Source organism: Microchirus variegatus (assembly GCF_963457635.1).
Source record: "Microchirus variegatus genome assembly, chromosome: 2".
Lineage (NCBI taxonomy): Eukaryota > Metazoa > Chordata > Actinopteri > Pleuronectiformes > Soleidae > Microchirus > Microchirus variegatus.
In genome coordinates this window covers 967,776-991,045 of record NC_139803.1, presented here as the reverse complement: position 1 = coordinate 991,045, position 23,270 = coordinate 967,776, and the positions used below count along the sequence as shown (strand labels likewise).

At 39.7% G+C, this 23,270-nt stretch overlaps 2 protein-coding genes across 3 annotated transcripts in view; one reads left to right on the top strand and one right to left on the bottom strand.

The window, feature by feature from the left end:
* The window catches only part of ago3a (argonaute RISC catalytic component 3a), a 28,895-nt gene extending 20,941 nt beyond the window's left edge, over positions 1-7,954 (top strand). The window contains exons 11-19 of the mRNA XM_083910669.1: positions 18-151; positions 1,445-1,629; positions 1,724-1,883; positions 2,822-2,912; positions 3,038-3,232; positions 4,283-4,417; positions 5,277-5,378; positions 6,494-6,693; positions 7,773-7,954. Of these exons, the coding sequence (XP_083766795.1) occupies positions 18-151; positions 1,445-1,629; positions 1,724-1,883; positions 2,822-2,912; positions 3,038-3,232; positions 4,283-4,417; positions 5,277-5,378; positions 6,494-6,693; positions 7,773-7,881 (1,311 nt within the window). The 3' untranslated portion in view covers positions 7,882-7,954. The remainder of the gene's footprint in view (positions 1-17; positions 152-1,444; positions 1,630-1,723; positions 1,884-2,821; positions 2,913-3,037; positions 3,233-4,282; positions 4,418-5,276; positions 5,379-6,493; positions 6,694-7,772) is intronic.
* Positions 7,955-17,643: 9,689 nt separating this feature from the next.
* LOC310944487 (uncharacterized protein) lies at positions 17,644-22,588 on the bottom strand. 2 transcript variants are annotated; one of them, XM_083910283.1, is made up of 6 exons: positions 22,434-22,588; positions 22,229-22,297; positions 20,062-20,427; positions 19,510-19,749; positions 18,491-18,593; positions 17,644-18,208 (listed from the first exon to the last, which is right to left on the bottom strand). In XM_083910283.1, exons 2-6 carry the CDS (start codon positions 22,290-22,292, stop codon positions 18,148-18,150), a joined length of 834 nt encoding a protein of 277 aa, XP_083766409.1. In that variant the 5' UTR covers positions 22,293-22,297; positions 22,434-22,588; the 3' UTR covers positions 17,644-18,147. The 2 variants fall into 2 exon arrangements, with proteins under 2 accessions (XP_083766409.1, XP_083766408.1); XM_083910282.1 differs by having other exon boundaries at positions 22,229-22,294.
* Between the last annotated feature and the right edge of the window lie 682 nt (positions 22,589-23,270).

Sequence of the window (23,270 nt, the reverse complement as noted above, 5' to 3'; positions counted from 1 at the left end):
TTGCGATGTCGTTGCAGAACCGCACCGTGGCCACGCCCAGCCACGGCGTGTGGGACATGAGAGGGAAGCAGTTCCACACGGGCGTGGAGATCAAGATGTGGGCCATCGCCTGCTTCGCCACACAGAGGCAGTGTCGAGAGGAAATCCTCAAGTACGAGATCCTTCGTCCCGGAAGTAGAAGTTAAAGGGATAGTTAAGGAATTTTGAACATAAGACCTATTTTCCAACTCGGCCGGTGCGACGGAGACGTCTGGAGACGTTTTCCAGAAATTTCGGTCAGTTCTTCTAGTTGCCGAGTTCGCTGATGCTATGGCTAGCGCAAGTAAATGATACAAGTTAGCATGGCATTAAAAACACTCATACCGACTCCACAGTGCACCCGAGGCAACTACATATCTGTGTTGATAGAATGTTTGAAATAAAACGTGCAGTAAAATGTGCACTTTGTCAAATGTTGGACGATATACTTTAGTATGACTTTTGTCTAATTCTGGACAATTTTTTTTTTGTTTGTTTTTTTACTAATTTTGAAAAAAAAAGTTTTTTTCAAATTTTGGACATAATTTTTGTTTTTAACTTTTTGTTGTCCAATTGTGGAGAAAAAAAAATTTCCCACTTTTTTTGGTCAAATTTTGGACCAAATTTATTTTTCACCTTTTTGTCCAATTTTGACGACATACTATAGTATGACTTTTGTCAAATTTTGAGACAAATTTGTTTTTGTTTTGTTTAGTTTTTTACTCATTTTGGACAAAATTAACTTTTTGTCAAATTTTGGACAGAATTTTTTATTGTAACTTATTTCCCACCTTTTTTTTGTCAAACCTCGGACCAATTTTTTTTCCACCTTTTTTGTCAAATTTTGGACAAAAAAAAACAACAAAAAGAACACTCATACCGACTCCACAGTGCACCCGAGGCAAATCGATTGTAACGGCAGACTATCGATGTACATATCTGTGTTGATGGAATAATATTTAAAACAAAACTAACGTCGCATCGCATGGATTTTTAAGGGACTACTTTCTCAGCACTATACTTCCAGCAGCGGAATCAGTCCGCTGCCGGAAGTATGACGCGCTGCTGCTGCTGCTGAGACATAAATCCTTCAAATTGCAAGGTTGGTTTTATTTCAAACATTCTATCAACACAGATATGTACATCGATAGTCTGCCGTTACAATTGATTTGCCTCTGGTGCACTGTGGAGTCAGTATGAGTGTTTTTAATGCCATGCTAACTTGTATCATTGACTTGCGCTAGCCATAGCATCAGCGAACTCGGCAACTAGAAGAACTGAATGAAATTTCTTGACTCCAGACGTCTCCATCACACCAGCTCAGTTGGAAAATAGGTCTTATGTCCAAAATTCCGAACTATCCCTTTAAACCTTGTCTTAGACGCAGACCTCCCTAACCCCCCTAACCCTTTACGTCCTCGTGCAGGGGTTTCACTGACCAGCTGAGGAAGATCTCCAAAGACGCTGGGATGCCCATCCAGGGTCAGCCATGTTTCTGTAAATACGCCCAGGGAGCAGACAGCGTGGAGCCCATGTTCAGACACCTGAAGAACACCTACTCTGGTCTGCAGCTCATCATCGTCATCCTGCCGGGAAAGACTCCCGTCTACGGTGAGAGAGCGTCCAGAGTCCATGTTTGAGCGGAAACCTCATGTTCTCCAATCTTGAATTTGTTGTTGTTGTTGTTGTTTTACCTGCTCTGCAGCGGAGGTGAAGCGCGTGGGCGACACTCTCCTGGGCATGGCCACCCAGTGTGTTCAGGTGAAGAACGTGGTGAAGACGTCGCCTCAGACTCTGTCAAACCTCTGCCTCAAGATCAACGTGAAGCTGGGAGGCATCAACAACATCCTGGTGCCTCATCAACGGTCAGTCACTGCTCTGCACACATGTACATGTACACTGTTGATGTCTTTAAGGGTCTTTATCTGTAACTGTGAGACAGACTTTAATAAACCAGTCACTCTCCCACACCAAAGCCCATAGAGAAAACCAGGTCACTTTGTGTCACTGAGTTAAGTCTAAATGAAATATTTTAAAAGCCGAAATTCACTAAAATGAAACATTTGAACTTAGTGATGGAGGCAGCAGTGGATCAACAACTCCTGTGAACTCCTGTGTGCTGTGATGTTAAAATCACTGGTTTACTCTATGGACTTTGGTGTGGGAGAGTGAGTGGTTTACAAACTTCAGTTTCCTGTTGGAAAGAAACGAAAATCCCAAAACATTTTTAAGATATCGCTGAAAATCTTTGTGTCTTTAAGTGTTCACGTCTTTATCTCACAGTTAGACAGACTTTTCTCTTTGTAAACTGACCTTTGTAAACCACTCACTCTCCCACACCAAAGTCCATAGAGTAAACCAGTGATTTTAACATCACAGAGACACAGGAGTTCACAGGAGTTGTTGATCCACTGCTGCCTCCATCACTAACTTACAATGACTGATTTTGTAAAATTAGGCTTTTAAAATATTTCATTTAGACTTATTTAAGGTACACAAAGTGACCACACGAGGCAGCAGAGTACCAGCAGCTCCTGTGTCCCTGTGAGCTAAAATCACTGGTTTTCTCTCGGGGCTTTGGTGTGGGAGAGTGAGTGGTTTACAAACTTCAGTTTCCTCTTGTTAAAGTCTGTCTAACAGTGAGATAAAGACATAAATATAATATTTTCTGAGAGAGAAGCTAATTCTTTGTGTTTATGGAGCAAAGAAACCAGAAAATATAGACATTTAAGAAACTGAAACTGGTTTTAATTATGAACAAAAACAAACAGCTCTATGTTTACGATGTTCTCTGCGTCCACAGACCTTCAGTGTTTCAGCAGCCTGTGATTTTCTTGGGCGCAGACGTTACACATCCACCTGCTGGAGACGGGAAGAAGCCTTCAATCGCTGCTGTGGGTTTGTTTTTCCCATAATCTCCTTTTTTTATTCTCCCTTTAAATCCTGATTGAGGTAAAGATGTGTATTTACTGTGTGTGTGTGTGTGTGTGTGTGTGTGTGTGTGGCTTTACCTGTGCAGGTGGTGGGCAGCATGGACGCCCACCCCAGCAGGTACTGTGCCACGGTGAGGGTCCAGAGGCCTCGGCAGGAGGTCATCCAGGACCTGGCCTCCATGGTGCGGGAGCTGCTCATACAGTTCTACAAGTCCACGCGCTACAAGCCCACCAGGATCATCTTCTACAGGGACGGAGTTTCAGAAGGCCAGTTCAGACAGGTCAGGAAATGACCAGGAGGTCTGTCCTGTGACGCTCAGCTCAGTTCTTTATTCTTTAAGTTCTTCAAATGCTTAATTACCTAATTCATGTTCTTTATTAGGACTTTAATGAGAGGTAAATGTGCACTTTGTCTAATTTTGGACGATATACTATAGTATGACTTTTGTCAAATTTTAGACAAATTAGTTTTTGTTTCGTTTTTTTTTTTTTTTGTTTTTTACTAATTTTGGACAAAAAATGTATTTTCACTTTTTGTCAAATTTTGGACAGAAATCTTTCTTTAACTTTTTTTGTCAGATTTTGGACAAAAAATGTTCCCACTTTTTTTTGTCAAACTTCGGACCAAAATTGTTTTCACCTTTTTTGTCAAACTTTTGACAAATTTTATTTTTTTTTAACTTTTTTTCTTAAATTTTGGACAAAACATTTCCCCCCCTTTTTTGTCAAATTTTGGACCACATTTTTCTTTCACTCAACAAAAAGTGGAAAAAAATGTTTTGTCCAAAATTTGACTTTTTGTCAAATTTTGGACAAAACATTTTTTTCCACTTTTTTTTTGTAGAACTTCGGACCAATTTTTTTTTCAACTTATTTTGTCAAATTTTGGAAGACATACTGTAATATGACTATTTTGTCAAATTTTTTTAAAACTAATATTGGACAAAAAAATGTTTTCACTTTTTTTTGTCAAATTTTAGAAAAAAAATGTATATAACTAATTTTGGACCAATTTTGTTTCCAAACTTTTTTTTGTCAAATTTTGGGCCAAACATATTTTTCTGACTTTTGAAAAATCCTGAAAATATCCATCTATTTTAATCCACAAGTCATTATTCTCACGTTTTATCATTTTATTTCGTTACATTTTTGATATAAATTAGGGCTGATTTTCAATTTTTCATTTGTCATTATTATGTAATTTGTCATTACATAATATTTACAGTCTAATAATGAAAGGTCGATCTCCTGGATGTATTTTATTGGCGGATGAAATATTGTGTGATTATTTTTCACCCGCTGAGTCTTGACTGAGTCTGGTGTTTGTTCAGGTGCTGTATTATGAGCTGCTGGCCATCCGTGAGGCCTGCATCAGTCTGGAGAAAGAGTATCAGCCTGGCATCACTTACATCGTCGTACAGAAGCGTCACCACACGCGTCTCTTCTGTGCCGACCGCAACGAAAGGGTGAGTCCTGACCACGATCATAGAAGGGTTGGGATGCACATTTAAAAATGGGATTTTGTCCATGTTTGAATTCTTGTTGATGTGTGTGTGTGTGTGTGTGTGTGTGTGTGTGTGTGTGTGTGTGTTCACGCTCCTTAATTACCTCCAGTTATCAGCCGGACGCTGCCGTTTCCCCCGCTAAACGCTGTAATTACGTTCGATTAAAGCATTAGCGCTGGCTGCTAACTGAGAGCCGTGGAGTGGTACTCGAGGACCCAGGGTCGGACTTTTCAGCGCATGAAGCGCCGACCTCTCTCGACCATGAGGCTTTTTAATTGGCTGGTTTTTGAAGCACTAAGTCGACCTTTTTACATGCTCTGCTCCATCAACTAGTTATTTTTGTCCGGTTGTCGTCGTGGAGATTAAAACAACAGTCCTGATTAAACATCTGTTATTGAGGGAAGCATTGAGCCTCATGGACTGAATGAAACCCAAGAGCTAAGTCCTTTTCTGTCAGCGACCTACTTCCTGTGTGCAGGTCATGGCACGCAGACATGTTCAGGGCAGGTCCCTGGTCTCACAAATGAAGTTTTGAGCGGATCGGTCGACGTACGGCCGAGTTACAGGGCACTTCCTGTTTTGTGTCTAAATTCAAAATGGCTGACTTCCTGTTGTGTTTTTGTGGCCACGCCCCTTTTGAAACTTTGATGTGTTTTAGTCCAAATTGCTACGATTGACGTGCTCCGCCGAGTTCACTCATCTACGAAAACATTGCACAAAATAGCCAAGATGGACGCCAAATTAAAAAATGGCCGACGTCCTGTTGCGTCAAGTCACTTGAAGGTTCTGATAAGCGACATGGTTGTGTTTGTGAATGCAGGTCGGACGCAGTGGAAACATTCCTGCTGGTACGACCGTGGACACGGACATCACTCATCCGTACGAGTTTGACTTTTACCTCTGCAGTCACGCTGGAATACAGGTGAGGTTTGTGTGTGTGTGTGTGTGTGTGTGTGATGTTAGCGATGTTTACGTCTACGATTTAAGAACACGTTCACGTCTTTATCTTTAACTGTTAGACAGACTTTAACAACAGGAAACTGAGGTTTGGAAACCACTCACTCTCCCACACCAAAGCCCATGGAGAAAATCAGTTCGAAAATCTATTTAAAGTTACAAAATTCTACTTAAAATTCCAAAAATCGACTAAACTCCAAAAATCGACTTGGATTTACAATATCTACCTAAAGTTACAAATTCTACTTTAAGTTACAAAATTCTACTTAAAGTTACAAAATTCTACTTAAAGTTACAAAATTCTACTTAAAGTTAAAGTAACAAAATCCACTTAAAATTCCAAAATTCTTCTTAAAGTCTAAAATCTACTTAATTTTCCAAAATCTACTTAATTTTCCAAAATCTACTTGATTTTCCAAAATCAACTTAAAGTTCAAAATTTTACTTAAAGTTACAAAATCTACTTAAAATTCCAAAATTCTACTTAAAGTTACAAAATCTACTTAATTTTCCAAAATCTACTTAAAATTCCAAAATTCTACTGAAAATTCCAAAATTCTACTTAAAGTTACAAAATCTACATTTTCCAAAATCTACTTAAAATTCGGGTGCGCTGTGGTTATCTTGTCTACTTTAATTTACAAAATTCTACTTCAAGTTACAAAATTCTACTTAAAGTTAAAGTAACAAAATCCACTTAAAATTCCAAAATTCTTCTTAAAGTCTAAAATCTACTTAATTTTCCAAAATCTACTTAATTTTCCAAAATCAACTTAAAGTTACAAATTTTACTTAAAGTTACAAAATCTACTTAAAATCCCAGTGCTCTGTGGTTAGCTTGTCTACTTCACACAGTCACCACCTCACACATCCACACTTAAAAAATAAAAATGCGAACTACCCGTAAAGGGTTATATATATTTAAACCCTGATCTCATCAGTGTGTTGTTGTTGTTGTTGTTGTTTTTGTTGTTGTTGTCTCAGGGCACCAGTCGACCCTTACATGTTTATGTCTAAACCCTGATCTCATCGATGTGTTGTGTTGTGTTGTTGTTTTTGTTGTTGTTGTTGTCGTCTCAGGGCACCAGTCGACCCTCTCACTATCACGTCCTGTGGGACGATAACTGTTTCACGGCTGATGAGTTCCAGTTGCTCACTTACCAGTTGTGCCACACTTACGTACGCTGCACACGCTCAGTGTCCATCCCTGCTCCAGCTTACTACGCTCACCTGGTGGCCTTCCGCGCTCGATACCACCTGGTGGACAAAGAACACGACAGGTGAGTTTACCTGGATTCATTTAGTCCTGGTTTCACCTGATCCAGACCAGACTAACAGATACAGGTTATTTCTGTATTTATTATTTTTTTATCGTTTTGCCTCGTAAATATATTGTTTATATTGTGAATCATAGCATCGTGTGTGTTTGTTTTATTTTGTTACATCACTGTCATCTCCCTCTCACTATATCACTCTCACAATCTATCTCACACGCTCACTATCTCTCACTCTCTCACACACACTCACTCTCTCTCACACTCTCATTCTCACTATCTCACTCACAATCTCACTCTCTCTCTCATTCTCTCTCACACACTCACTATCTCTTACACTCTCACACACACACTCACTCTTATTCTCACTCTCACGATCTCGTCTCTCACACGCTCACTATCTCACTCTCTTTCATTCTCACACTCTCTCACTATCTCTCCCACACACTATCTCACACTCTCTAATTCTCACTATCTCTCACTCTCTCTCACACACTCACTCTCTCTCACTCTCTCACATACACTCACTATCTCACACTCTCATTCTCACTATCTCTCACACTCTCTCACTATCTCTCACTATCTCTCTCATTCTCACTATCTCACTCTCTTTCACACACTCACACTCTCTCACACTCACTATCTCACTCTCTCACTCACTCACTCTCTCACACTATCTCACTCTCACGATCACTATATCAATCTCTCATTCTCACTATCTCACTCTCTCTCTATCTTACTATCTCTCACTCTCTCTCACTATCTCACTCTCTCACTCTCTCTCACTATCTCACTCTCTCTCATTCTCACTATCTCACTCACACTCTCTCATACGATCTCACACTCACTCACTATCTCTCTCACTCTCACATTCTCTCACTCACTGACTCACTATCTCACACTCTCACTGACTCTCACTATCTCACTCTCTCATTCTCACTATCTTACACTCTCTCTCACTATCTCTCTTACTCACTCTCACACACTCTCTCTCTCACTCACTATATCACTATCTCACACTCTCACACTCTCTCTCTCACTCACTATATCACTCTCTCACACTCTCTCTCTCCCCCCCCCCACAGTGCGGAGGGCAGCCATGTGTCTGGTCAGAGTAACGGTCGTGATCCACAGGCGTTGGCCAAAGCTGTTCAGATCCACCACGACACCCTGAGGACCATGTACTTCGCCTAAGCTCCGCCCACACACACACACACACACACACACACACACACACACCAGACGCCTCGTCAATCCGGACCTTACACTGTGCAGAGGGAAGGAGACGAGGAGACGAGGAGACGAGGAGACGAGGAGACACACCCACACTGGACTGAGGACGCTAACGTGGCTTTTAAACACAAACAGACGAGAGAGAGAGAGAGAGAGAGAGAGAGAGAGAGAGAGAGAGAGAGAGAGAGAGAGAGAGAGAGAGAGAGACTATTATGCAAAACCAAACCAGCCAACGTGTTGTTTTAAGCTCCGCCCTCTCACAGCAGCTCCGCCCTCTTTTTATCTGTGTTTTCTTTCTTCTTCTTCTTCTTTTGTCACTCGTACCTCAAGTCAAGTTTTGAGCAGCAGCACTTTTTCACATTCATTTGTCGTCCAATCAGAGCAGAGAAGAGGCGGAGTTTTCCCACTTATTATTATTATTATTATTATTATTTTCCCCTCGCTGTATTTCCTCTCTTCTCTTGTGTGTGTGTGTGGTCAGCAGTTCCACACACTGCCACCTGTTGGCCGGACGAGGTATGACGAGCTGCGTCACATTTTAAACACAGTGGCTGATTTCTATATCAAATTGCTTAAACGCAGCCATGTAAGAGTTTTATTTAAAGTATAACACTGTTATTTTTCCATTATTATTATTATTATTATTATTATTATTGTTTGTTTTGTTGTTTTTTTTTTAAATCATTTAAACGTGTAATCCTAAATGTCATCATTTCTTCCTCCAGTGCTTTATCTTTATCTCACTTTTCTCTCTGGTGATTCTGAGGCGGTCGTTTTTGTTGTTTTCCTCTAGTGCAATAATCCAGTGTTTCCTAATCCTGATCCTCAGGGATCACTGTCCTGCCACGTTTTACATGTTACCCTGCTCCAACACACACCTGAGGCAGATAAAACATTACATTTAAAAATAATAATACTAATAATAAATAGCAAAAGTTGAAATATAGCATTTTTTTTTTAATTAAAAGTCATACCAAATTTGACAATTTTTTAGAATTTTTTTTTTTTCAAAAAAAAAACAAAAAACGTAATTTGTTGTTTTTGAAACATTCATTTAAAAAAAAGACAAATTGACAAAAGTTGAAACATTAAATTTTAGAAGGAAAAAAAGGACAAATTTAAATATAAAAAAAATTTTCTAAAAGAAATTGACAAACGTTGAAAAAACATGAACTTTTTAGAATTTTTTTTTCCGAAAATTGAAATACAACTTTTTTTTTAATTGACAAAAGTTTAAACATTAATTGAAAAAAAAAAAAAAAAGACAAAAGTTCCAACATTAAATTTTTAGGATAAATATTTGACAAAAATTTAAATATAACATTTTTGGAAAAAAAATTTTAACAAAAGAAATATTAATTTAAAAAAACAAAAATTGACAAAAGTCGCAACATTACATTTTTAGGGAAAGAAATGGACAAAAATTGAAATATAACATTTTTAAAAAAGAAATTGACAGAAGTTGAAACATTCATTGAAACAAAATTTTTATTTTTTAATGACAAGTTGAAACAAAAATTTTGAATTTATTTTTTAATTCAATGTTAATTGAAACATTAAATTACATGACAAGTTGACGGTCAGGTTCCTGCAGATCTTGATTTTTACGAGCTGATGATTTATCTGAATCAGGTGTTTTTCGGAGCACGGTCACATGTAAAACACGGCACGGCAGCGTTCCCTGAGGATCAGGGTCAGGAAACACTGCAATAATCGGTCAAACGAGGACGTTTGAAGTAAAAAAAAGAAGGAAAAGAACCAAACTACGATAGAAACAGTTTCCACATTTGGTTTCTCCTCAGCGAGACGAAAACGGTGCGAGTGCAGTTTATGCTAGTTTTGATGTTTTTTACTTGAATTGAAGGATTTTGGAAAGAGTCGTGGGGAGGTCGTAGAGTTTAAGTGCCTGGTGGACGTGGACGTGTTTTGACGGTTAGAAGCTGCACAGCCTTACGACGACGCCCCTTTGTTTGTTTGTTTGTTTGTTTGTTTGTTTTGTGGCTAAAAGAAAGTTTCACCCGAAGCTTCCGAAGCCTTGTTCACGCGACGTTTCCGTACGGTACAGTTCGGTTCGGTTCGGTACAGTTAAAGTCCTGGATCGGGCCAGCGTTTCGGACTGAGGGGGTGTGGTCTGCGCCCGGCGATGTCGTACAAACGCGACGTAAATGCTGTTGTGGGCGGAGTCAGTCTAGCTCCGCCCTTGACTGTGCCGTACCCGTTTTTACTCTGGTACGCGAAGGAATGGATACGGTCGTTTTCCCAGAGTTCGCAGAGAGAACGCTGAGACGTCAAACTTGGTTTTTCACGAAAAAAGGATTCGGGCTAGCTCTGGCAAAATTGTAGCTATGGTTAGCGGCCCTTAAAGAAGCTAACGATGTTCGTGTCACTTTAAAGACGTTAAATGGTCGCAGAGACGACAAAAGTCGATTCAAGTGACGGACGCCATCGCTTATCGTAAAATATTTCACGTTGTTGCGTTCAAACAGAATTATTATTTGATTCGGGCTGTAACCGATAATTACGACATTTCATGGACCAAATTACTTCTCGATGATGTAAATGATTGTTCGCCACCGGCCCAAAAACGTCGACTTTGTCAACTTGTCGTCTCCTGACGAACTTTTCTGTCCGTCGCGATCCCGTCGATCGTGTACATTTGCGACGTTAGCCTCTCGCTGCGGTGTTCGCCGATCCGTCGTTAGCTTAATATTCACTTTTACGGATCCAGCTGCTACACTTCGTTTGATTAGAAACAGGGGGCGGAGTTCACGTACGTGGGCGGGGTCGGACGTTAAAGCTGCAGTAGGCGGGATCGCCGGATCAAACGGCGTGGATCGCAGCTACCACTTGTGCTACAATGTGTCGCGTCTGTTAACTTTATTTTAAAGAAGCTAACAATCGCAATGTTTAAACGAGTAGCTACCGTTAGCTACTAGACCCGTGTGTACGTGTCACCGGTCCAGAACTCAAACTGGACTGGACTTCAGACCGGAACAGAACCTGCAGCCCGTCCAGTAGGGGGCGGCGGTGGTGGTTTTTAAACGTTATCTGCACTAAATGAAGCGTGTGTTTGTGGACTGAACACAGTCGTGGTGCTAACCGATGTGAACCTGTCTCACTGAAGGAGACGAACCTGTCTCACTGAAGAACGGGACAAAGTCTCGCTGCTGCTGCCGTCGGGTTCGCGGACTTCTGGATTTCGGATGTGCGGCGAGAGCCAGGGATGGGTATCGCGAAGTAAACGGTACTGAGTCGGACTGTACCGATAGATGGTCGATGAGCTTCAGGCCGTGCGGCGCTGCTCTCGATTTTTATGCTAACGGTTTGGAATCGGTAAAAACACAAAAAAGCTTTTCCAATTCTCGACTTTCGAAGCTAACGATGGAGAAGCTAGCTGCCTGACGTCGCTCTGCTTCGTTTACGTCGTCGTCGTGGCTTGGACGCAAAAGCCACTTGTATCCTGAATGAAGCTAACGCTCATTACGGTTAAAACGCGTCACTGTTTTTAGCTTCACGCAGAGCACGCTAACGCCTACGTGTCAAATGTGGCGCCACTGTTAGCGTCACTTTAAAGAAGCTGCCACTCTTAATGCTTGAACGTGTCGCTATTGTTAGCATCATTCCAAAGAAGCACACGCCAGTTGATATTAAAAATTGTAGCTACTGTTAGCATCACTTTAAAGACACTAAAACTCTTGATGCTTATACGTGTAGGTCATGTTAGCATAACACCTCATGGCTAAATGTGTTGCTATTGTTAGCATCACTTTAAAGCGGCGACCATAATGTGCAGCGACTGTTAGCTTTACTTTAAGGAAGCTAACCATTGCGATGTCTAAATGTGTAGCTACTGTTAGCATAACTTTAAAGAACCTAACACCTGTGACGTGTCGCTGTTGTTAGCATCGCTCCAAAGAAGCTCGGGCAAGTTGATATCACAACTATCACGGCCCTTGAAGAAGCTAACAATCGCGATGTTTAAATGCGTAGCGACTGTTAACTTCACTTTAAAGAAGCTAACAATCGCGATGTTTAAATGTGTAGCTACCGTTAACTTCACTTTAAAGAAGCTAACAATCGCGATGTTTAAATGAGTAGCGACTGTTAACTTCACTTTAAAGAAGCTAACAATCGCGATGTTTAAATGAGTAGCTACCGCTAAAGAACTTTAACGGCCGCAGAGACGACGTCAGTGAAGCCGCGGACGAGCCCGCCCTCTGGTGGTGGAAGTCTGAAACGTTTGAAAAGCGTCGTCAGCGCTAAGCCATCCAAACGATACCCATCCCTACGCGTGAGTGAGCGCCCTCTAATGGTACAGTGAGGTTTGTTGTTGGACCGCCTCTCAACAGGCTCCTCCCACCTCGTGTGGACGGAGGCCTGGAAGCCTTTAAAAAAAAAAAGAAGTATATTTGTACATTTTAAATTATGTATTGCACACCACTTATTTTTGCTAACGGGAAAAAAAAAAAATGTCGACTAAAAATATTAATCTTAATAATAAATGTATCGTGATAAAGTAAGAGAGAAAAAGATTTATTATTAATAATATTAATATTATCATCGCAATAGAATGTTTCTGTGTCACTGTAACAGACGTGTGCGTGTGTGTGTGTGTGTGTGTGTGTGTGTGTGTGACTGTCGCACTGTTATTGACGGCGACTTTTAAAAGACGTGAAACGCTTCATCGATCAGTGTTTTTGTTTTTGTTTAGACGTTCGTAAAAAGTGGACGCTGTGAAGAGGAACGAGGGTTAAAGGGTTAGTTTTTAGGGGTTGTTTAGGAGCTGTGAGCGCCCCCTGGCTGTGAGGAGGTTCGATCTCTGCGAAGACGGGAACAGTGACGCAAAGGAAAAAACTGATTTTAGCTTCTTCTTTAACTCCCTGACGTCCCTGCACCAAAGTCCATAGAGAAAACCTATGGACTTCGTTATTTTGCAAAATTCGTCTTTTTAAATATTTCATTTAGACTTAACACAGTGACCACACGAGGCAGCAGAGGACCAGCAGCTTCTGTGTCCCTGTGAGCTAAAATCACTGGTTTTCTCTATGGGCTTTGGTGTGAGGAGAGTGAGTGGTTTACAAACTTCGTTGAGCTGACAAATACACAAAGATTTAACCTTCAAACTTTCCCTTTTATGGCCAAGTTTTTTTTATCATTATTATTATTATTATTATTATTATTTGTACTTTTTTGAAAGTGTTATTTCAAGGTGATCAAAGAAATACGAACATCCTGTCGTCCTCCTCAGTTTGACCTCTGACCTCTGGTGTCTTTACTCACCTTTAATCTTCAATGTCGTTCTCTCTCTCTCTCTCTCTCTCTCTCTCTCTCTCTCTCTCTCTCTCTCTCTCTCTCTCTCTTCTTACATTTAGTTCTCACAGAGAAAGAAAAGGCTTGAAAAGTGACCTTGAAAATGCTCGAATTTGACCCCGTTTTCCTGAACCTGAGCTCTGTTGAAACGACTCTGTCTGCGACGGTCAGAACACGTTTTTATTTTTTATTTTTATTTTTTAAGCCTTTACGACGAGACGTTTGCTGCAGAAATGTAGACTTTATCTTTATCTGTTTCTCTGTGATGATGAAGAAGGTGAACTTTGTTCTTCAGACCAAAGCAGAAACACCTCCATGATTTAAAAAAAAAAGACCAAAATTAACTCCTAAAACATCTCTGTCCATTGATAACCCTGTTTTTTTATTTTTATTATTATTATTATTATTATTATTATTATTATTATTAACCCCCCCCCCCCCTTAGAAAGCGATGGAGTGAGGAAAAATAAAACAGTCCACAGAAAGTGCCTTTCCTCTCGATGGTGCTGATACTGAACGATTAAAAACATAGAGTTTACCTGTACACACACACACACACACACACACATTCTTGTACTCGCTGCATACTGAGGACCGGGTAAAAGTGCTGACACAGTGAGGACCAGCATTATACTTTACACTTTATAAATCAACACAATTACAAATATCTACTTCGTGAATGACATCGATAAAGAACCACTGGGTGCAGTACCATGAAAATGTCTGCAGGTGGAGCCCCAGAGCAAAAAGGGCTGGAAAACTTTTTCGATTTTATTTTTTTTTTTTTTAAATTTTTGGTCCAAACTTTGACAAAAACATCATACTGTGCTGTGTCGTCCAAAATTTGAAAAAAAACGTCATACTATACTATGTCATCCAAAATTTGAAAAAAAAAATTAGGAAAAAAATTTTTTACCCAAAATTTGAAAAAAAAATTGACCCAAAACTTGAAAAAAAAAAATTTTTGACCCAAAATTTAAAAAAAAAAAAATTTTGACCCAAAATTTGAGGAAAAAAAAATTGACACATTTAAAAAAAAGATTTGACCCAAAATTTAAAAAAAAAAATTGACCCAAAATTTGAAAAAAAAATTTGACCCAACATTTTAAAAAAAAATTTGACCCAAAATTAAAAAAAGAAAAATTTGACCCAACATTTGAAAAAAAAAAGTTGACCCAACATTTGAAAATTCCATCTTCCATCAGCATTTCCATTATCTTTGTAAATCAACACAATTTCAAATATCTATTGTGCAGTACCATAACATGTCTGCAAATGGAGCCCCAGAGCAAAAGTGTGTGAAACACCAGGGCTGGAAAACAGGTTTTTGTACCAAATTGAGGACCTAAAACCTGAGTATAGCATGTTTACAACCTAAGGAAGTGATTTCAACGAAGACAAAGTGAGGACCGGTTCAAATTGTCCTCACTTTGTAAAAATGACCTCACTTTGTTGGTTTAAAAACCCCTCACTGGTCCTCAGTATGCCGCAAGTACAAGAACACACACACACACACACACACACACTGACATGTATGTAATGTTGACACTAAAGACATTAAGACCGGGTTTTGTCAGGTGTGGTCGTTACGCAAGGCACTGACGCGTCGTCGGCGCCCCCTGCTGCTGAGAACCAACTTTAGCCGCATAACAAACGTCAGTTTAAGTCGACGACGTCTTACGTCACCGCTCACTCTCCCACACCAAAGTCCATAGAGAAAACCAGCGATTTTAGCTCACAGGGAAAACAGGAGCTGCTGGTCCTCTGCTGCCTCGTGTGGTCACTTTGTGTCACTGAGTTAAGTCTAAATTAAATATTTTAAAAAGCCGAATTCACTAAAATCAGTCATTGTAAGTTAGTGATGGAGGCAGCAGTGATCAACAACCTTGGTGTGGGAGAGTGAGTGACTTTGGTGTGAGAGAGTGAAAACTCCGTCTCACAGTGAAGATAAAGACTTAAACTGACGTAGATTTGATAAAAAGTCTTATTTTTATGTGGCTAATGTTGACGACTCTGATGCTTGAAAACAAACAAAAACAAAGTGTTCGGGGGGGGGCGGGGCTTCGTCGTCACCGCGTCCTCCTCCTCGTCAGTACCGTTTCTGTCCAGCAGGTGAAAATGACGGATAAAAAAAAGAGGGATAAAGAGAAAAGCTGCTCCTCACTGACCTTGTTATGCTGCATCTGTTCTGCGACGTGACGGAACAGGAAGTGGCTTTTATTCTGACGTATATTTGCTTGAGTCGTTGATGCCTGACTGCGATATTCTTCTACAGTAACTATTTTAGAGTCAAAATAAATCACTATAACTGTTTAACAAAAGGAACTTTGTCGCAAAAATGACTTTTGATTTTTGTCGTCTGCTTTAAATGTGTTGTTGATCTTTAAATATATATATATATCATGTATATATATATATATATTTTATGGTGTGTTTATTGAGAGCGGCTGGAAGAGGGGGCGGAGCTAGCTTGGAGGCCTTAAGCCCCTCCCTCTCCACGTTGACTCCGCCTTATTCTTTGAGACAAACAACCGCAACATTATGAGGGGGAGGAGCCAGAAATAAAGAAAACAAAAAATCGTCATTTTTATTGCAATAAAATTATAAATCGTCTCGTTCAGCGGAAATAAAGAAAAAAGAAAAAAAAAAATAGGAGGAGTTCTGGTTCATAATCTCCTCCCCCTTTTTTTTTTTTCTTTATTTCCGCTGAACGAGATGATTTATAATTTTTATCGCAATAAAAATGGCGTCACAGTAAGTTGATTGTCGGGAATTTGTCCATCATCGCGATGATTTGGAATGTGTAAAAATCGTAAAAAAACAGGGGGACCAGGGGGAGTTTTTTTTACCGTTTTTTTTTTTTTTGCGTAACATTAGTCTTAGTTTACTGACACGGGAAACACAGTTAAACTAACTTGCGTTATATAAAAATCGCGATTGTGTGACAGAAGGATGTCGCGAAAATTACAGAAACATTCGTTACGAACACGGCGAATGTTAAACACCGATAATAGGCTCCGCCCCTCAGGGTTTTTAAATCTGAAAACCAACATGTACGAGTTTAAATCCGATAAAATCATAACTTAGAGTTTCTCACGTCGTCCGACTTTTTGTTTTTTTTGTAAATTGTGAGATTGTTAGCGTCCGTTAGCCGGTGAAGAAAAGCCGAGACGACGGTGTGAAATAAAGAGATGCTGAAGAAACGTGATTTAGAAATTTTTATAATTTACTTCTCTTTCTTTTTTAAACAAGAAGATGACGTGAGGAAAAGAGTGAAAGTTCGTCAGAAAAGGAAAGAGTTCAGTGAACGTTAGCATCGTTAGCATCGTTAGCATCGTTTACTTTTAAACAACGAGGTTTAATAATGACGTTTTTAACTGTCTATGATGTTCTCCATCCTCCTGTAGTTTCACTCTTTCACCAGGAGGGGGAGCAGTTTACCAAGAAACAGAAGGCAAACAGCTGTTTGATTCTGCATATATAAATATATATGTATGTATGTGTATATATGTATGTATGTATGTATGTATGTGTATATACACGTAAGTATGTGTAAATACACCTTTATTTATGTATACGTATGTATGTATGTTTATATACACGTATATAAATGTATACGTATGTATGTGTATATACATATGTATGTGTATATATGTATATATGTGTACATACGTATGTATGTATGTGTATATACTTATATATGTATGTATGTGTTTATATGTATGAACGTATGTGTATATACACGTATATATGTATACGTATGTATGTATGTGTATATACGTATGTATGTGTATATATGTAGATCTGTATGTGTATGTATGTATATATGTGTAAACCTATGCATTTATGTGAATATACGTACGTATGTATGTGTGTATGTATGTGTGTATATATACGTATATATGTATGTATGTGTATAACCGTATGTATGTGTATATGTATGTATGTATGTGTATGTATGTATGTATTTATGTATGTGTATATATGTATTTATGTATGTGTATATACATATGTATGTATGTGTATATACGTATGTATGTATGTATATGTATGTGTGTATGTGTATATACACGTATGTATGTATATGTATGTATGTATGTATGTATATGTATGTATGTATGTATGTGTATATACATTTGTATGTATGTGTATATACGTATGAATGTATATATATGTATGTATGATTATATATGTACAGATATATATATATGTACACATTACATATATGTATATATACATATATAAATATAAAAATACATTTTAAAAAAACTATTCATCCATTAAGTTAAATAAAGTATGTTTGGGATTTTAAAAAACCTCATTATTGAAAAATGTTCAATGAAATAATAAGAGTCAGATGATGTGGGCGGAGCCACGGGTTTTATTTTTTTGTGACTGTACAGTTTAAAGTATTTATAAGAGAGTCGCAGTAATACACAGTATATATAAAAGAAAATACTGCAGAATCACAGTAATACAGTACATTTATGAGTGATCTGTGATCGACTGCTTTGGCCTTCACTTCTCATCAGAGTTCATCAGCGTCTGTTTTTTAAAGATGATCTAATGTTCAACAGTTCAGAGGTCATACAGAGGTCATACAGAGGTCATACAGAGGTCATTTAGTGTCATGTGTTTCAACCACTCACTCTCTCACACCAAAGACCACACAGAAAACAACAATCGTGAGATAAAAAAAATCCAAAAAAGACACTTTTTATCAACATCTTTGTAACAAAAACACATTTGGATACAAACGTAACAAATATATAGACATCATCATCAGTCCACAGTGTCAGATTACGACCAGCAGGAGGCGCTGTAGACACACGTTAAAGAGTGAGGTCGTTCTGACTGGACCAGACAGGAAGTCCCTCCAGTCCACTTCCTGTTCTCCTGAGTGTCAGGACTAAAGGCTCAGATGTAAGCATCCAGAGGTTCATGAAGGATTTCTCCTCGATAGTTGTGACTCCGCCTCCTGAAAACACAGATTTAAAGGGACAGTTGTTGTTTTTGTGTGAAAACATGGCCGCCGCCCACAACGCCAAACAAAAGACTGTCCTAATGAGGTCAGATCAGGTCTGAGACGTCTTTAGGAACCTGTTGACGTCTTTATCTTTAACTGTGAGACGGACTTTAACAACAGGAAACTGACGTTTGAGTTTAAACTGTGTCGGGGTCATGTCAGGTGTGTGTGTGTGTGTGTGTGTGTGTGTGTGTGTGTGTGTGTGTGTGTGTGTGTGTGTGTGTGTTACTGTACCGCCACAGCAGAAAAACCAACACTGCTCCAATGATCAACAGGAGGACGAGACACACAATGGCTGCTGTCGACCCTCTGCTGCCCCCTGCTGACTCACAGGGATCTGACGAGAAAGACAATCACCACACACACACACACACACACACACTGTAACAAGTCCGCACAGTCTACAACGTCTATCTCACTGTTAGACAGACTTTAATAACAGGAAACTGAAGTTTGTAAACCACTCACTCTCCCACACCAAAGCCCATAGAGACTGTGGATTAAAGTTAAATATACGTAAAAATCTACTTCTACTTTAACTTCCAAAATTCTCCTTATAATTTCAAAGTTCTACTTAAAATATCAAATTCTACTTAAAATTCCAAATTCTACTTAAAGTTCCAAAATATACTTAAAATTTTCAAAATTCCACTTAAAATTCCAAAGTTCTACTTTAAGTTCCAAAATATAATTAAAATTCCAAAATTCTTCTTCAAGTTCCAAAATTCCACAAATTCCACTTAAAGTTACAAAATCTACTTAAAATTCTACTTAAATTTGAAAAATTCTACTTAAAATTGAAAAATTCTACTTAAAATTCAAAAATTCTACTTAATATTCCAAAATTCTACATAAAATTCCAAAATCTACTTAAAGTTCCAAAAATTCTACTTAAAATTCCAAGATTCTACTTAAAGTTCCAAAATTTCACTTAAAGTTCCAAAATCTACTTAAAATTCCAAAATTCTACTTAAAGTTCCAAAATCTACTTAAAATTCCAAAATTCTGCTTAAAATTCCAAAATCTACTTAAAATTCTAAAATTCTACGTAAAATTCAAAACTTCTACATAAAATTCCAAATTCTACTTAAAATTCTACGTAAAATTACAAAATTCTACTTAAATTTTCAAAATTCTACTTAAAATTCCAGAATTCTACTTAAATTTCCAAAATTCTACTTAAAATTCCAAAATCTACTTAAAATTCTACGTAAAGTTCCAAAGGTCTACTTGGTTCCATGACGCTCACACACCTGCAGTGTAGGTGGCAGAGCTGTAGCCCAGTTGGTTGCTGACCACACAGGTGAAGTGACCACACATCGGCCTGGTGCTCACGTACAGCTCTGTGCCGTCTTTGGAGAGTTTTCCCACCGCGGTGCTGATGGGGGCGCTCTCGTGGAGCCAGCTGAAGCGAGGCTCCGTTCCCCAGGCCTCGCCGCACACCAGAGACCAGTGAGACACGTTGATGCTGACGGAGACGTGATGGACGGCGACTGGACCGAGACGGACGTGAGAACCAGGTCAGTTTAAGTTTAACTTCACTGTTAGACAGACTTTTGTGAAATCACTCACTCTCCCACACCAAAGTCCATAGAGAAAACCAGTGATTTTAGCTCACAGGGACACAGGAGCTGCTGGTCCTCTGCTGCCTCGTGTGGTCACTTTGTGTCACTGTGCTGTGATGTTAAAATCACTGGTTTACTCTATGGACTTTGGTGTGGGAGAGTGACAGGTGTCTCGTCTGACTCAGCCCTCCCACACTTGACCTCAGATTGACCTCTGATGTCACATGACTCATACTGTACCATATTCTCTGACGACGGTGTAGGCGTCGACCGTGGCTCCGCTGCGTTGCGTGACGGTGACGGTGTAAACGCCGCCGTCGCGCTCTCGGTCGTATGCGCTCACCTGCAGCGTCGCCTCCTGCTGGTCGACGCTCGCGCGCACGTTGTCTCTGGGTTTCGAACACGTGGAGCTTTTGCCGGGACACCAGGTCAGGACTGTGGGCTCCGGTCCGGTTACCTCTGGCTCCTGTGTCCACGTCACCATGGAGACCTCGTCGTGGGGTCCCTGGTGGATCCGGGCCCTGAGCAGCAAAGTGGATCCTGAGACGATGTAGATCGGACCCTGGTTCAGGTCCACGGACACAAGACTGTGGACTTCAGACCACACTGAAGACATGGACGTTTGTTATTGAACATCATCATCATCATCATCATCATCATGTTTACACCTGTAACATCCAAAATCTACTTAAAATTCCAAAATTTACTTCCTAGCACCTAGCGACTTACCTTCCTACTTTCTACCCACCCTACACTCCTATTTACTACTAACCTTCCTAATTGCTAGTTAGCTACCACCTTCATATTTGCCACCTAGCTACATACTACCTACTGTCCTATTTGCAACCAAGCTATCTTCCTACTACCTAGCTAGCTACCCTACTATTCAGTACCTCATTTACTACCTAGCTAACTACTTACTGTCCTATTTACAACATAACTACTTTCCTATAACCTAGCTTCCTAAGCACTGCGCACTACCTCGTACCAACACGCTCCCTACCTCATTTGCTATCTTCTTTACTTCCTAATCTCCTATTTACTTCCTGCCTAGTGTATATTTACTACATTCCTACCATACTTACCACGTACCACCCTATTTTTCTACCTAGCTGCTTACAACCTACTTACTACCTAGCTACCTATTATTTACAACACAACTACCTTACTATAACCTAGCTTACCAACATGCTACTTACTAACCTAGCATCAACACACTCCCTACTTCTTTTGCTACCTACTTAATTCCTAATATTTACTGCCTACCTTGTACATATTTACTACATTTGCTTCTTACCTTACCTACAAAGCCTCCCTTTTTTTCTACCTAGCTACTTAGCAACATCCTACCTCCCTACATAACTTCCTACTTTTCCATTTAATATTTAACTACCCACTTATTTCCCTCCTACTCACTAGCCTACACTTTACTACCTAGTGCGTACCTATGACCTACCTTCCCTCCCTTTTTACGACCCTACCTAGCTATCTGTTTTCTGCATAGCTAACACCTTCATATTTACTAGCTAGCCACATACTTCCTACTGTCCTATTTGCAACCTAGCTATCTTTCTACTACCTAGCTAGCTACTTACTGTCCCATTTACAACATAACTACCTTACTATAACCTAGCTTCCTACGCTTCTGAACACTACCTCGTCCCTACCTCATTTGCTACCTTCTTTACTTCCTAATCTCCTATTTACTTCCTGCCTCGTGTATTTTTATTACATTCCTACCATACTTACCACGTACCACCCTATTTTTCTACCTAGCTCCTTACAACCAACTTACTATAACCTAGCTACATACTATTTACAACACAGCTACCTTACTATAACCTAGCTTACCAACATGCTACTCACTTATTTCCCTCCTACTCACTACCCACCTACACTACTACCTAGTGTGTACCTATGACCTACCTTCCTCCCTTTTTACGACCCTACCTAGCTATCTATGTTCTGCGTAGCTAACACCTTTAACATCATATTAACTACCTAGCTGCGTACGTCCTGCTAACTACCTGCTATGCTATTTGCATTTCATTATATCTGTGAGTGTTTAACTCTGTAAACCACTCACTCTCCCACACCAAAGTCCACAGAGAAAACCAGTGATTTTAGCTCACAGGGACACAGGAGCTGATGGTCCTCTGCTGCCTCGTGTGGTCACTTTGTGTCACTGAGTTAAGTCTAAATTAAATATTTTTAAAGCAGAATTTGACAAAATAACACGTTTGAAGTCAGTGATGGAGGCAGCAGTGGATCAACAACTCCTGTGAACTCCTGTGTCTCTGTGATGTTAAAATCACTGGTTTACTCTATGGACTTTGGTGCAGGGAGAGTGAGTGGTTTACAGACTAAATAATAACTGTATTAAAGACAAATAAAGAGAGATTCTTACTGAGAAGAAGCATCAGGACGACGAAGACGACGACTCTGCAGCAGGACAAAGACGGTGGAGTCATCACTGCTGATGAAAACAAAACACAACGAGTCCTTTAACGTCCTGAAACAACAGCAGCAGGAATAATAACAACAACAACAACAACAACAACAACAATGTGACTCTGGAGACTGGAGTGAAGAACATCTGGACTGGAGTTCACCTGAAGTTCTCCGTGTTTTCACAGAAGCCCTGAACACAGTTACTATGTTCACTCTCTCTGAGGGTTAAAGGTGAAGCTCTGTCTCTGAGAGGATTTATGACCAGAATGAAAATGAAATGGAATCTATGTCTCTGTCCTCTGTCCTTAGTCCTTTGTCCTCTGTCTCTGTCTCTTCTGTCTCGTCTCCTCTGGTCTGGTCCAGTATTTCAGGCGTGACCTTATTTTCACTCGTTTCCTCCTCCTCCCTCTCTCCTCCCCCCCCCCCCCTCTCTGTTTCCTGTAGATTATAAACCTCTCTAACTCTTTTTTTTTCTTCTTCTATTAAATAATGGGACATTCCTCTGTAGCCCCGCCCCCTCTGTCCTCCCCCGTCCTCACCGTCCTCCCCTGACCCTGACCCTGCGTCCACTGGATTTTCAAACCACTGTCGTTTCTAAGGAAACAACTCGATTCTTTTTTCAAAATGTTGTTTTTCGAAAATAATTCTCCCTTTAAATCCATGGGATTATTTTTGTTATTATTATTTTTTTTTTTTTCTTTCTCAATCCTCTGTGAGATTTAGTTCAGGAACACAGGCTCATTATTTGGCAGCAATCTGATGTATGATGTTAGATGGATAAAGTCGCTCACTATTTTGCAACCAAGGTGTTGGTGGATGAATGGAATTGCTCATTATTTGGCAATAGGTATCTTGGTGCATGGATAGAATAGCTGGTTTGGCAGTCAGTCTGTTGGTGGATGTATAGAACAGCTCATTATTTGGCAGTCACTGGTGGTAGATATAGAGAGCAGCTCATTATTTAGCAGTCAGTTTGGTGGTAGATATGGAGAACAGCT